We start from the raw sequence: 15,219 nt of genomic DNA, 5'->3' as shown, positions 1-15,219 counted from the left end.
TACTCTTGAAGATCTCATGCTACCTCTGTAAGGAACCTTGGGAGGAGAATTATAAAGTGTAACTCTATCATCTTCATGTTTAGTTTTCGGGGTGTTTATGTTCTTGTTCTTGGATGATTTATGTTTAAGTTTTGTTAAGTTATTTTTATTCTTGTCTATGAGATATTTGTAATTTTCGAAGGACATGATGAACTAAGAATTTCTATTTTTAATTCAATGATTTTAGGTTTTATGTCATGAGTTTATGTTTATTTATTTAAATGTTTTTCGGTGTGTTCTTACTTACGTGTGTGATTGATACCCGGAAGTTGACGTTGCATGTGTAATAATCCAAAGTTATAAACGATTTTGATACTTGGGAGTTGATTAATTGTTTGTTCTTTGTCACCTTCACCGATTATTGCCTAGGTTCGGTTAGACTTGTGCCTTTGAATATGTTAATTTCTTTATGTGATACGTAATTGCATGATGAATTGGTATGTTAGATTTCGAATTAGGTTGGGACTGAGTTCGAATGTGTTAAAGTGTCATTGAGTTAGGAACCTTGGGAGAAACTTATCTGCATAACCGATTCTAGGATGTATAACGAACATTACAACATGAACTTAATTGAGATTAGATTTCGTTACCTTTGTTCTTATGTTATTTGTTTGGTAATTGCTTATGTGTTGGTTGGTTGATCACATGTATATATTAGTTTAGGTTTATTTTGTGTTTGATCCGAAATATATCTCAAATCTTTTAAACTCTTATGAATTCATTGTTAAATATTTGTGATTCTTCCCCTGGATGGATCCCCGGTTTGTGAACGATACCCTCTTACTTTATACTACTAACGATGCTTACAGGGTTAATATTGATCTCGACCAATCGGAAACGATCATTTCTCCAAAAGGTAGGAAGCCCAAGATACACTCCAGGTTTGGTAGCAATAGGAATGCCAAGCTCAGAAGCCAACTGATCTCGAATCAAGCAGGGCGATTTTGGGGAAAAATAGATCGAAGACTTGCTGAAATTAATAGATTGGACATAAGCTCCGCAATAAGAGTCTAGAACCCTTCGAAGAAACCCTAAACAAAGAAACCACTCCTCCACACAAAACCCAGTTGATTTCCCCTTGTAGTATCACCAACAATCCCACACCAACCCTTTTACAATGAATCCAAATACGTTCATAGCCAAGGTTCAAAATATCGGTGTCGGGGGATATATCGTTTTTTTGAAAAATGGAGATATCAGAGATATATCGGGGATATTGAAAAAAAAAATATCGTTCATATTCCGAAATTATTTATTTATTATTGAATTACATACAAATAAATACAATTATTAATTTTATATATTACCCAAAAGAGGTTCTAGGTGCTTGAAAATATGCATGTTGGTCAACAAAACTGCAATACTCTGCCCAAAACATACTAGACATATAATACAAATTGTAATGGTTAACATGATAGTCATATATCTCTTTTGAGCTACCAATAGTTTCTCCGAGAATGAGATAGTACGGATGAACCCAACTTAATAATTGATCATAAACGTCTCCAAACTGACCATAATTGTAAATTAGATGACCAGATTGATAGTTGACTTCATATGATTTGTTTGACATCCCACTGTGTTATGTCCCTAAATTGATAGAATCAAAACTTAATGCAATTGAACTAACATCAGATGAAATACTTTGATCATCAATGACTCCTCTTGTCCTCCTCCCGCACATATTTTTTTGTTGCGCACCATAATCGCCTGCTCTAGATCCATTATTCAAATCTTGGGTAGCATGATCAAAATTACTTTCACAAGTAAACCGTTCAAATTCTTCACCTACATAAAATTGTTCATATTCAAACCTTGTATCTCCACCACCTTGTCGACTTCCACCACTACCATCACCATTACCACCACCACCACCACCACCATCATCATCGTCACTATCTGAACTATCTGGAGTTGCTACACCGCTCCACACACTAGTATTATCATAATCATTTCCCGGGTCTCTAACTTCATCAGATGATACTTTGTTTACATCAATTCCAAAATTAGTTGCATGTTCTACGACATGTGGAGGAGGGTTGTCATTTTCATCATCGAGGTGTGCAGGCATAATACAATCATGACATTCTAAAGTGGTTCACTAGCAACATGAAGTAGATCGATATAGTTATTTTCATTGATCACATTATCCTTTCCATGTTTATCACGTAGTCGTAACTTCATGTTGTAGTAGCAGTATATGAGTTTTTCCAACTTCATGAGACTACATTGTGACCTTTTATTTTGGATTCCCTCAAGGTCAAGGAGAGCACTAGTCACCGATATGGCTTGACTTTTAAGAGTTAAGACTTGAACTTTCACTCCTCATCTTGATATCTTTTACGAAAAATTAAAAATTAGCCGATTGAATGACTACTCTTCTAGTCTTATTTTTTATATCCCTCGAAATGATTAATTAATCAAAAACTGCAGGTCAAGAAGAGTCTGAGACATCCTCAAGTTGAGTTAAACACTGAAATTTTTTAGATATTTCTTTCAAATATCGAAGATATATCAAATATATCGTAAATATCAAAGATATTTTATGTTATCGGAGAAATATCGCAGATACGGGAAAAAATAAGATATTTACCCCTAAGATATATCGTTTTTTTTAAGTAAGATATCAAAAAATATATCGAAAATATCGGAGAGGTTTTGTACCTTGTTCATAGCCACTCCTCTTGTTTCCATTGGGATTGGATTTCAATATAGAATGGAAATTATTGATCACGGATCTTTCTAATTAAAAACAAGAACAGAAAATGGATGAGCAGAGAAGAGGGGATTATAGAGAGGAGAGGCACGGGACGTGGACAAGGAAGATCTAGAAGAGAAAATAAGGGGTGGTAATTGATCAGTGCCCCCTATAGAGCCGGTGATGAGAGAAAATTCGCTAGCTACGGCATGAAAAAAGCTCGTCAAGGTCTCATGTGTGTGGAAGGAAGATGATAAGATAGATGAGTATAAGGGGTGTGCCTTTTGTAAAATAAGGTTTGCCAAAATCAGCACCCATAAACAAAAAAGTCAAAAAATCTATGTAGAAACTTGGGAGGGAAAAATTAGTGGAATGGACGGAAAATACGACCGTTGGGAGGAGCAAGGTCTTTTCGCTGTTCCCGCTGCTGCAACTGTTGTCTTTGTACCAAAAAGAGGGTCCTCTCCTCATAAAAACACAAGCAACGGACAGATTCCCAGTAATAAATACAAAACTTACAAACAGTTTTATCGGTAACACCCAAACACCAACAGCATCAACGGCCGAAAAGCAAAAGAATAACGCTGCCCAAAGCTATAGGCTTCCCTTGGGTTCCTCATCAGAGTTTGAGACTACCAACACCCCAAACCCCAGTGCTTACTTACTGTCATCCTTTCACTCAAGTTTTCACCCTCCGGCCGTTTGATTTGATCTTGGCTTCTATTATTTCCACGTGATTGATGGGTCCCTGTTCTGTCTTCTCCAAGATGGTGATATATATTCCTCTGCAACTTTAGTAGTCTACTCTCTGCTTCACTTTACTTCTCACTTGGGTTTCCACTCTACCTCTCTCTCTCTCTTCTCTCTTCCCTCTCAAGCTCTTCCTTGGTGGGTTTGCTTCGGAATCTTTGATGGGTTTCTTGTTTGGGTCCGAATCTATGGCTCTCAAGCTTCTGCTTTTACTTTTAGCTGTTTCTGTAGCTACTGCTGATGAAGGTTAGATCTTTGCTCTACTGCTCTTTACAAGTTTCAATTTTCTGTACTTCTAGTACACTAGTGTGGTTTTCCATGTTTCAAGTTTCAATATATGATGTTGATTTGCATTGTGCATTGCGTATGTTAAGTTCTTTTCAAATCTTGGTGATCTTGTTGCTGGTTTTATGGAATGGAGAAACTAGAAAGTTTTCCAACGAAAATCCTTGCACCCCTTAATGTATATTGATCTACAGATAATACATCTGCAGAATCATATGTCTGTAACACTTTGTATTCACTAATCAGTATGAGAGAACATGAGATTATGCCAATTTTGATGTAGAAATAGTATAACATCACCACATTGTCTTCCAGGTCATGGGTAATCAATATTTAATCCTTTGCCTTGGTAGTAGTGGAATGTGGTCAAAGATTACAGAATAATGGTACTTCTGCTTTAAATTATGTGGATTATGGAAACATACATTTCTGTATTCAGTAACTCAGCTTGAAGATATGATAATATTATATCAATTACTACTACCTAAGAGCTAAGACTGCTCTCTGCTTCCATTAGTTTTAAAAGTTAGTTTACCCTCAACTTGGTTGTCTCTTAATATTGCTTAATACCCAGTCAGTAAATTTGTGATTCTACAAAGGCTTCTCAATTGTTAAGTTAAACCAATTCATGTCCATTGTTAGGACAAAGAGAAAAACAAAAGTGAAACAGTACAATTATAAAGAGAAACTGAATAGAATAGATAGAAGATGTAAAACTGCTAATTTTCAAGTGTATATAAGTAGCCATATATAACTATTATATATGGCGATAATGAAGGATTCTATAACAGGACGATGAGTGACACATAGGTTGTATCAAGCAATATTATTGGTCAATTTCAACCAGATCATCCATGTGGAACTCATTTTGTTTTTGGTGATCAATGGTATCCACAGTTCTTTCTGAGTAATGATTAATGAAATTTTCATACTGATTGAAGGTGCTTTTTTTGTCAAATGATTGTTTGCTGCAAGACAAGTTAATTCCTTCTGAGAATGTGCCGCTATTCTTGTTTGTCAGATTTTTTGCCGCTAAACTTTTCAAACTTTGCCGCAGTATTCTTTGGTCTGATGTGTATCAATAATTCCAACTTCTTTGCTCAGTGTTACTTTCTTTTTAGTTGCATCTGGATGTATGCAACTGCATTTTCTGTTGCAAAAAATAAAATAAAATTGTATAATTAAAGTATATAAACTCGTATGACATTATCATCCCGGTCCATCATCATTATGAGAATTAGTAGGTATTCTACCATCATTGTTGGAATTCTTCGATTCTTAATTGTGTCTGTTACTTGAAATTTCAATTAGTTTTACATTTTTGAAATATATAAATATAATAATCACTGTCGACTTCATTTTCGCAGATGTATTTATTGGTGTGAATATAGGAACATCCCTCTCCGACATGCCACACCCAACTCAAGTAGTAGCACTTCTTAAAGCACAGCAAATTCGACACCTTCGGTTGTATGATGCAGATCGTGCCATGCTAGTGGCACTTGCAAATACAGGCATTCAAGTCATTATTTCTGTGCCTAATGACCAGATCCTTGGAATCGGTCAATCTAATTCCACTGCAGCTAATTGGGTATCCCAGAATGTCGTAGCACATTACCCAGCTACAAACATCACAGCTATATCTGTTGGTTCAGAAGTCCTTACTGATGTCCCAAATGCTGAAAAAGTCCTGGTCAATGCTCTCAAGTACATTCACTCGGCCCTTGTGGCATCCAATCTTGACAGCCAAATTAAAGTTTCAACTCCTCTTTCTTCCTCCATTATCCTTGATTCATTCCCACCTTCCCAAGCCTTTTTTAACCGCTCACTAAATCCAGTGTTGGTTCCCATGCTTAGTTTCTTGCAGTCCACTGGGTCATTTCTGATGCTTAATGTCTACCCATATTACGACTACATGCAATCAAATGGTGTTATTGCATTGGACTATGCACTGATCAACCCTCTCCAGGCAAACAAAGAAGCTGTTGATTCCAATACGCTTCTCCATTACTCCAATGTTTTTGATGCTGTGGTTGATGCAGCATATTATGCTATGGCTTTTCTTAACTTCACCAATGTACCGGTGGTAGTGACAGAATCAGGTTGGCCTTCAAAAGGTGATTCTAAGGAGCCAGATGCAACATTAGAAAATGCGAACACCTACAACAGCAATTTAATAAGGCATGTGTTGAACAAAACTGGGACTCCCAAACGTCCTGGACTTGCAATTAGTACTTTCATTTACGAACTGTATAATGAGGACACGAAACCTGGGTCTGTCTCAGAGAAGAACTGGGGATTGTTTGATGCAAATGGAACACCTATCTACATATTACGGTTGACAGAATCAGGAGCATTATTAGCAAATGATACTACAAATCAAACTTTTTGTACTGCCAAGGATGGCACGGATTCAAAAATGCTTCAGGCTGCACTGGATTGGGCTTGTGGACCTGGCAAGGTGGATTGCTCACCATTATTGCAGGGAGAACCATGCTATGAACCAGATAATGTGATTTCACATGCGACGTATGCATTTGACACTTATTATCATCAGATGGGGAAGACTTCTGCAGCATGTGACTTCAATGGAGTGGCTGCGATCACCACTACTGATCCAAGTAAGATCTCAGCTTCTCAACTTTACAGCATGGAGTATGCTCTCTTACATTCTGCATATATTTGAGTGGTGGTGACTGCATATATTTGTTTCTTTGCACTTCACTTTAAAAGTGGAGTCAAAATTGTAAAGTGGATTATGCATGTTATTAACGATTCTGTTTCTATCATGCAGGCCATGGCTCCTATATTTGTTTCTTTGCACTTCACTTTAAAAGTGGAGTCAAAATTGTAAAGTGGATTATGCATGTTATTAACTATTCTGTTTCTATCATGCAGGCCATGGCTCCTGTAAATTTCCCGGAAGGTAAATCAAGGCAACGGATGAAAATTTTACTTATTTTTTATTTGATGATTTTGGCACTCCACTAAGCAAAAAATTTCATCAGTTGTACTCCACTTTAAAAGTGGAATAGATATCGTAAATTGTCATCCTCACTTCCCTATTTCTTTACTGCATTCAAATATTGTGTCATACATATCTAATGAATTGGACGCGAAATTAGCTATTTGATTCTAATTCATTGGTGCATGCAGTCTTGGCAAGAATGGAACCTTGGTCAACATCACAGCTCCATCTTTGAATTCCACAAGTCCAGATTCTTCAGCTTACAACTTCCACGGCAATGCTTTTGCAAGCATAGTACTCATACATGTGCTCATCAGCTATGCAGTTTTCTTGTAGACAAGTTTAATTGTGGAGAACTTTCAGAAATTTTGTCATCGATTGGCAGTGTTTCCCTTCACTTGGAGAAAAGGGTTTGAACTTAGCGGATTAGGTAGTATTAGAAGATTGGTCCAAATCCATTTTGTAAAAATCAACCCTGTGCTTGGACTTTGCAATCATATTCTTTTTAAGTAAAAGTTATCGTTTCTTCAATTTTCTGGTAATGAATTTAAACCCAGTAAACGAAACCCCAATTATCTTTTGTTTTTTGGTGTGTGTTTGGAGGTACCAAACAACAGGAACTATAATGTTGCAACAACAAACAACCAAGTGAGGAGAAACGCAAGTCACGCAACCAATATATTTAACACTGTTACAAAGAGATTTGCCATGATGAAAGAATTGTTAAGATTTGCAAATAATATAGCATTACCTGATGAACCCTAACAATGATTTTTTCAAAGTTTGTAGACTCTTTTATCATGCCTTGCAAGCTTATTTGATGTTATAGACTCTGTTGCTAGACTTCTTCTGCTTTACGTTTTCTTCTTCTTATTTTTATTTTTTATTACCAAGAGGAGAATTTAATCTATATTCAATTACATCAGAGCAACGTCAATTATTTAGACTGGACTTCGAACTGAAGGGTCATCCGGACTCTGATGGAGTGGCCAAAGAAACTCTAAATGAGGAGGAGGAAAAACTTACACATGATGGACAAAACAAGTAAATTTGGGAAATTTAAGCTCTCCTTCGATGCGTTAATACTTTAAAAAAGATGTCTTTTGATCCAGTAGAGATTCTTGTTGCTGACATGGTAGCAGGCCACCCCAGACGGTAGCATGTCGCCCCCCTTCGCAATTCAAACTCGCCTTCAACCTCTTCCACAAATTATGATTTGTCTCTCCATCTTCAACCTCTTTCTAGAAATTGAAATTGGATTTGCTTTGGTCACCCTTGATCGCCCCAAAGCTCTCAACGCCATAGACATAGGTGAAAGATTGTTACTTTATTCTCCAAAATTACATCTTCCTTGAGAAAAATGACAATCAACCACTTCATTGTTTTATATGCTCAAGAACATTTCTCTAAAAAGTCTACTTCAAAACATGCAAATAGTTCATAAACTAGTCAGAATAAAAAAAAGCCATCAAAGATAACACATTGGTATAAACTTTTCTCGAGAAAGTCTACTTTTAGACTTGCAAACGACTTGTTATACAAGTATAGCAAACACAAGATAATAGTGGACCAAAAAAAAACATGTTAACAACACCCCTCGTCAGGGACAATATCACCGGCGAGTTTCCTTTTATTCCGGCATCTAATGGGCACGTTGGGCGGTGAAAATTGAACCCAGCACTGCCAGCGTCAAAGCCCAGTAGCCGGCCACCACCAACACCAGCCCCAAAGCCACCGGAAGCATTATAAGGGTGGCATGCCGAGATACTTTCTCCCATATTCAAAGCAATCACACATCCCACATCAAAGTGTGGGAAAAAAGACACGCGTTTCTAGGCCTATAAATGCGGCCCAATTTTCACAAATAGGTAACTTCCACTTCAGACTTTATCTCCCAACTTAAAACATAAAACCTACTAACTTAAGCATCAAAGATTCATAAACCGTCACACCATCGGTCTTGACCTCTGACCCAAGCTGATTTTGCAAGATTCGGGTGAGACACAAGGACACGGGCAGATATTGTATTGGAAAAATCAAATAACATTCTACCCGGATTCACCCATAACATAACATATGCTCAAATATATTTTCCAAAAAGTTTATTTCTAAACATGTAAATAACTGGTTACACATATAGACCAATCACAAGAAATGAGTAGACTAGATCATCGAAAATAGTATATTTTCTAACAAAATTTTCTAACACGCATGTTCTTGGGCTTGAATACATTTACGGTAGGCCTCATCATTTAGCCCGCGGATCGAAAAAGCCCGCGGAGGCCCGCAAGCCCGATGGGTTTTTACCCGGTCCAGCCCGCGAGAAAGCCCGCTTCCGTGGGTAGAGGGTCGGGCTTAGTTTAGAGTTGTGAAACCCGGCCCGGCCCACCAAAAGCCCGCAAGGCCCGGCTCGGCCCCTAAAAGCCACCAAAAAAATATTATATAATGCATATAACATATAATACATATATCAATTATATGTCTTTTTTAGTAATAATTATACATGCATATAATATATTATACATATATCAATTATATATCTTTTTTGGTAATAATTATACATAAAATATTATATATGTTAATAATACTAGATTTAAAATTTTATATTTCTTTATATTATAACTTTATACTAGATTTAAAATAAAATTGTAGAATTATGAAGTAAACTTCTTGGAATTAATTAATATTAGCTTATGTTATCGATACTAATATTTAAGGACCCTGTTAAAACTTCATCTAATTCGGACCTCGTCTGACAGTTAGAATTTCCGGTCAACCGAAAACATCACTAATATGCCCTAATGGAAAACTCATTACAAGATGCGAACGTCGAAAGCCGTTTGTATATATGAAATCTAATTTTTATCACTGATCGTGTGTGGTTGCACCGAGGAAACTCATTTGGCAAAGCTCCGGTCAATGAGGTTTTAATATGTCAAAATATATTTTTTGTTGACCGTAGGTAGGGACGGTCAAACTATGTCCAAAACAGACAAAAATTTTACGGGGTCCCAAATATATATACAAATCACATCTGCTGGTGTCGATCGACCGTATATAAAACCGGATTTATCAATCATTGAAGTGTCCACTAATGTATCATAACTTTTATACTGGGTTTAAAAAAAATTATCACATTATGAAGTGACCATATGAAGAAAACTTCTCATGATTAATCGACACAGCCGATGTGATCGATACTTATATTTAGTGACCCTGTAAAAATTTCATCCAATTCGGACTTTGTTTGACTGTCAGAATTTTCGATAAACCGAAAAAACTACTAATATACCCTAAGGGATGACTCATTACAGATATGTGAACGCCGAAAGCCGTTTGCATATCTAACATAACCAATTTTTGTTACCTATCGTGCATGGTCGCACTGAGGAAACTCATTTAGCAAAGCCCTGGTCAATAGGGTTCAATATGTCAAAACGCCTCGTTTTTGTTGACCATAGGTACGAACTGTCAAACCATGTCCAATCGACACCATCCGATGTGATCGGTATATATATATATTTAGTGACCCTGTAAAAATTTCATCTAATTCGGACCTCGTTTAACCGTCGGAATTTCCGGTAAACCAAAAACACCACTAATATGCCCTAAGGGAAGACCTATTACCAAGATGCGAACACCGAAAGCCGTTTGCATATCTAAAATCACCTAATTTTTTTCACCAATCTTGCGCGGTCGAACCTAGGAACCAATTTGGCAAACCCCTGGTCAATGGGGTTTTACTATGTCAAACCACCTTTTTTTTGTTGACCGTAGGTACGGACTATCAAACCATATCCAAAACGGATGAAAATTTTACGGGTTCCCTAAATATATATACCGATCGCATCTGCCGGTGTCGATCGACCAGATTTCGAACTGGAGTTGTCGTTCGCCGAAGTGTACACTAATGTATCATAACCTTTATATTAAGTTTATAATAAACTATCGCATTATGAAGCGACTATATGAAGGAAAGTGATCATTTTAAAATTTCATCCAATTCGATATATATATTTAGTGATCATTTTAAAATTTCATTCAATTCGGACCTCGTTTAACCGTCGGAATTTCGGGTAAACCAAAAACATCATTCATATGCCCTAAGGGATCACTTAATACCAAGATGCGAATGCCGACATCTGTTTACATATTTGAAATCACTAATTTTTGTCACCAATCGTGCATTGTCGCAATGAAGAAACTCATTTGGCAAAACCTCGGTTAATGGGATTTTATTATGTCAAAATGCCTCTTTTTTGGTTGACGGTAGGTACGGACGGTCAAACGGACGAACTTTTTACAGGGTCCCTAAATATATATATATCGATCACATCTACTGGTGTCTATCGACAATATTTCAAAACTAGAATTTATTTGTGGCTTTTTTTAGAATGTTTTCTAATAATTCTTTTATTGTTCCAAACCCTTAAATAAGAGTATTATGTTTTTTTTCTAATATAATCCCGCAAGGCCCAGCCCGTATAAGCCGGCAAGACCCGGCCCAGCCCGCAAAGGCCCGCTTTAGGTGGGTGGGCTTAGATCTCCATATTTGTGAAAATACCCTGACCGGCCCGACCCGTCACTTATTTAAATTTACTAAAACCCGGCCCAGCCCGGTCCGGTTCTGCCACTCATGGTCCCTAATTTATGGTATACTTCTTTCTTGTCTTTTGTCTGCATAGTTGATGAATCATAATAATTTACAAAAGTGGACTTTCTAGATAAATGTTCTTAAGCTTGATGTTATGTTTCCAGTCTACTGCTTTTATATGTATTATCTACACATTTTACAAGTCAATTTTAATTCAAGAAGTTTTAAATACATACCCATACACACTTAATACACACCCTTATTAGTAAATAATTCAAATAAGATTTTACATGTATGTTAATTGACCAAAATAGGTACATGTAATAATTAAGAAAATCAAAACAAATTAAATTATCAAAAACATAGAATTTATTTTTGGAAACTAAGAAAATAAGAAAATTTATAAGGAGATTTAATTTGACATATTTTGATGGTAAAATTAAGTGGGAAATTCAAACAATCAATTCATTGAAAAAAATTCATTTCTAAATTTAGAGTCCCAAAGAAGGTAATTGATAAAAAAATATTATGATTTTTTATTTCATTAAATTCCATCTTCTTAAATTCTTAAAAAAGAAATGTTCATATTCTTCAGCTTTACTTATATATATTCTTCACTTTGTTTATCATTTTCATGTTTAAAGGATTTAAAAAGACTAATTACGATCTATAATGATTCGTAAGAATAAACTAGATTTGACATGAATATTTATAAGATGTCAATATATATTAATATACTAATCACACTAAAATGTAACCTGGTATAGCTGAATAATGAAGTATTTTGTGATTTTTTATTTCAATGGTACTTTAGGTACTTTATGTAGTGAATTTAATAAAAATATTGGAATGAGAATTTAAATAAGTGGTGTATTGAGTGTGTGTGTGTGTGTGTCTGTGTGTGTGTGTGTGTGTGTGTGTATTAAGTGGTGTATTGAGCTTGTGTGTATTAAGAGGTTTTGGGTGTGTATTTAAAATTTCTATTTTATTTCGAGTAGTATACTTTCTGGATTAATGTTGAGAATGGTGTTATCTTGTCTCTCTACTATTTCATGTGATTTGTCTATATGTTTCACGAGTTGTTTACATAAATAAATGCCAACATACTGGGTAAATATTCTTGAGAGTGATTTTATCTATCCAGTCTACTACTTTCATGTGGTTAGTGTACATTTTTAACGAGTTGGTAACTTAGACACATGTATACTTTCTCGACAAAAATCCTTGAGCGTGGTTTTATTTACACACTATGCCCTATGCATGTGCTTTGATCACATATAGACATTGTTACGCCTCCAAATCCGAGACCACTATTATATAGAAATATGGTTCTCGAATTAGAGATGTAACCTTAAAACCAATAAAATTTCCTCAATAAAACTTATAGAAATATATGTCTGAATAATATTTTTATTAGGAAATAAAATCAGAGTTATTTTAAAATACAACATATTTAGAAATATTGAAATTTAACAAAGATACGCGAGTCTCGCATTTATTGTCTTGAAATAATAATTGAAGAAAAACCATCATTTTATTTAGTAGATTCATCATATTCCCCAAACATCTACTCATTACCTGAAAATAAGATTGTGTAGCATCATGAGTAACACAAGTGAGGAGTCTATGTTCAAGGATTTTTTGTAAGGAATCCAATAGGATAAGTCATACAGTCAAGTTCAAAGTCATTGAGTCCAAAAAATTCAAACACAGTAGTAGTGCAGAAACCGATCATCAAGTTATCATCTTAGATGTCTACATATTCTACTTGTAACAAAAAAAATTATCATTTTTTATGAAAATTTCCAGATTAAAAGTAGAGGTCTTATACTTTAATTTGATATGAATTTTGTGGAAAATGGTTAAAAAGTGAGTGAGATATGAGTTTTTTAAAGTTGTGAGTGCTATAAGAGATTTTCAGTGAGTTTATTAACTCTTAACTTTGATTAGCCATAACTTCTCCATTTCTAAACATCTTGAGTGATTCAAAAGCCTAAATGAAGCACTTTTCATGAGGAATTTAATGCTATTGTTATCTTGAACAAACTCAGATAGTATAAAATACGAAAATAAAGCTCTTACCAAAACATTTTTTTTCCATTTTATCTTTAGCTATGTACTTTGATAAATCTAAAGAGGCAAAAGATTATAAGGATGTAAGATGTACTTACCTTGAAGTTTCAGTGGTGAAATGAAGGTTTTGATGTGGATCCAAAGTTGGATTACCTTAGTATAGAAGAAACTTGTTTAAGAAAGAAAGAGTGAAGTCTCGAATTTTAGCTTGAGAAACATTAGATGGTTGAGTTTTCTATCAACTAAGAGAACTGTAGACTTGCATGATTTCTGATTTTAAAGTGTGAAGAAAACTTGAGGCAGCTCACAACTATAAATAGGCCAAGAAGGAACACAAAAGTTTAAGTCTCACCTACCATTCTCAATAATTAATATTGAGTGATGGCCTAACTAGTTAGTATTGTTGTTGACAAAGAAAAAAAATAGTGTGATGGGGTAAAACATAAAAATAAATCAGCTAGGTTCAAAATATGTTGGCATAAGAAATATATATACATATAACAAACACATTTATATGTGTTATTCTAAAAAGTAAAGGAATTTAGTATATTCATTTCATAAGGTTTTCAATATATTTGCAATATAATGCATAAAGTTAATACTATTAGTATTAGTCTTAAACTCGATAATAAAGTATCGAGTATACGCAAGAATATGAGTTAATGTATTCAAATCGTGGTCTAATACTTACAAAAAGAAATTTTCTATCTTTAAAAGTATGTACCTTATCATCATTGGTTTCTAAAGATAAATATTAAAAGAAAAATTGAATTAATTCTAAGTTGATATAACCTTAGAGTACTAAATAGTAAATACTAAATTTCGGGGTATTACAGACATTGCATCCATATAGTTTGTTCCTTATGTGCACTTTATATATAACCTAGTATAAATGTATGAGTAACCTAATAAGTTCTTACTATTGTCAATCAGACCGGTAGAAGTGACTAATACATTTCTTTTAGGTACCTTGTAAAAATTTCGTCAAAATTAGATTCTTTTTTATCATGCGATCGTGCAATCAACCAAAAATTAACGTGTTTATCCATCACAAAACCGTATTAACCCAGGCTCTCCTAAATAGGGCTCCGGCTTCAAACTGCACAACATGACACCCGACAATTATGTGGTTATGGAGATGTAAATGAGTTTTGACCTAGGCACCCCAGGGATGGTCTCACTCTTAGGGCATATTAGTGGTGTTTTTTATTCTAGCGACGTTCGGACGGTCAAATAGGATCCAAATTGAATGAGATTATTACAGAGTGTCTAAATATATGTACCGAACGTATCATATTGTCCAAATAATGTCCAAGTGTTGCCTCCATAGAGTACATAATGTGTCACCTTTACATATATCCTAGTATAAATGCGTTCTTTTCGGTTTTCATAACGATCGCATGGCCAAATGACGCTCGTTCCTTCTAATTTTGACCACGTACATAATATACGTACATTTGACATCCAACAGTAAATTAATCCAAAAGAATTACTTAGCTAATTGAAACCCAAGTAGCCCCTATGTTGCTTAACCTTTGTACTCTATAAACAAAGAAGTTATTTCTAGAATGTGTTATTTAAAGCGAACCTTTGTTGGCGAAATTGACCATTAGATATAGTATATATACAAGTACAATAAGAGGGACATATAAAATTTGGGCCATAACAATCATTGTTTGGCTGCTCAAACGTTGTGAAAACCGAAAACACCACTAATATATCCTATATATGGTTGGATCCTACCTTGGGGGCATTTCAGTGGGTGGGTTCCCATAATTACTGTGACACCCCAAACCTAGATTTAGGATGAAA

General features: G+C 35.1%; 1 protein-coding gene across 2 annotated transcripts; it reads left to right on the top strand.

The window, feature by feature from the left end:
* Nucleotides 1-3,601: 3,601 nt before the first annotated feature.
* Nucleotides 3,602-7,280, top strand: LOC126786634 (glucan endo-1,3-beta-glucosidase 2-like). Of its 2 annotated transcripts, XM_050512517.1 has the most exons (4): nt 3,602-3,733; nt 5,140-6,393; nt 6,671-6,698; nt 6,929-7,280. In XM_050512517.1, exons 1-4 carry the CDS (start codon nt 3,649-3,651, stop codon nt 7,074-7,076), a joined length of 1,515 nt encoding a protein of 504 aa, XP_050368474.1. In that variant the 5' UTR covers nt 3,602-3,648; the 3' UTR covers nt 7,077-7,280. The 2 variants fall into 2 exon arrangements, with proteins under 2 accessions (XP_050368474.1, XP_050368484.1); XM_050512527.1 differs by lacking the exon at nt 6,671-6,698.
* Nucleotides 7,281-15,219: the final 7,939 nt, after the last annotated feature.

Source organism: Argentina anserina, chromosome 1, assembly GCF_933775445.1.
Source record: "Argentina anserina chromosome 1, drPotAnse1.1, whole genome shotgun sequence".
NCBI classification, from domain to species: domain Eukaryota; kingdom Viridiplantae; phylum Streptophyta; class Magnoliopsida; order Rosales; family Rosaceae; genus Argentina; species Argentina anserina.
Note: the sequence above shows the minus strand (reverse complement) of the source record. Positions and strands in the feature narration are given on the sequence as shown.

Bases quoted from the DNA above. Each gene is read 5' to 3' on its own strand.
- LOC126786634 (XM_050512517.1), top strand. From the start codon at position 3,649: ATGGGTTTCTTGTTTGGGTCCGAATCTATGGCTCTCAAGCTTCTGCTT. The intron at 3,734-5,139 runs GTTAGATCTTTG...TCATTTTCGCAG, and splicing joins TGTAGCTACTGCTGATGAAG to ATGTATTTATTGGTGTGAAT. The intron at 6,699-6,928 runs GTAAATCAAGGC...TGGTGCATGCAG, and splicing joins TCCTGTAAATTTCCCGGAAG to TCTTGGCAAGAATGGAACCT.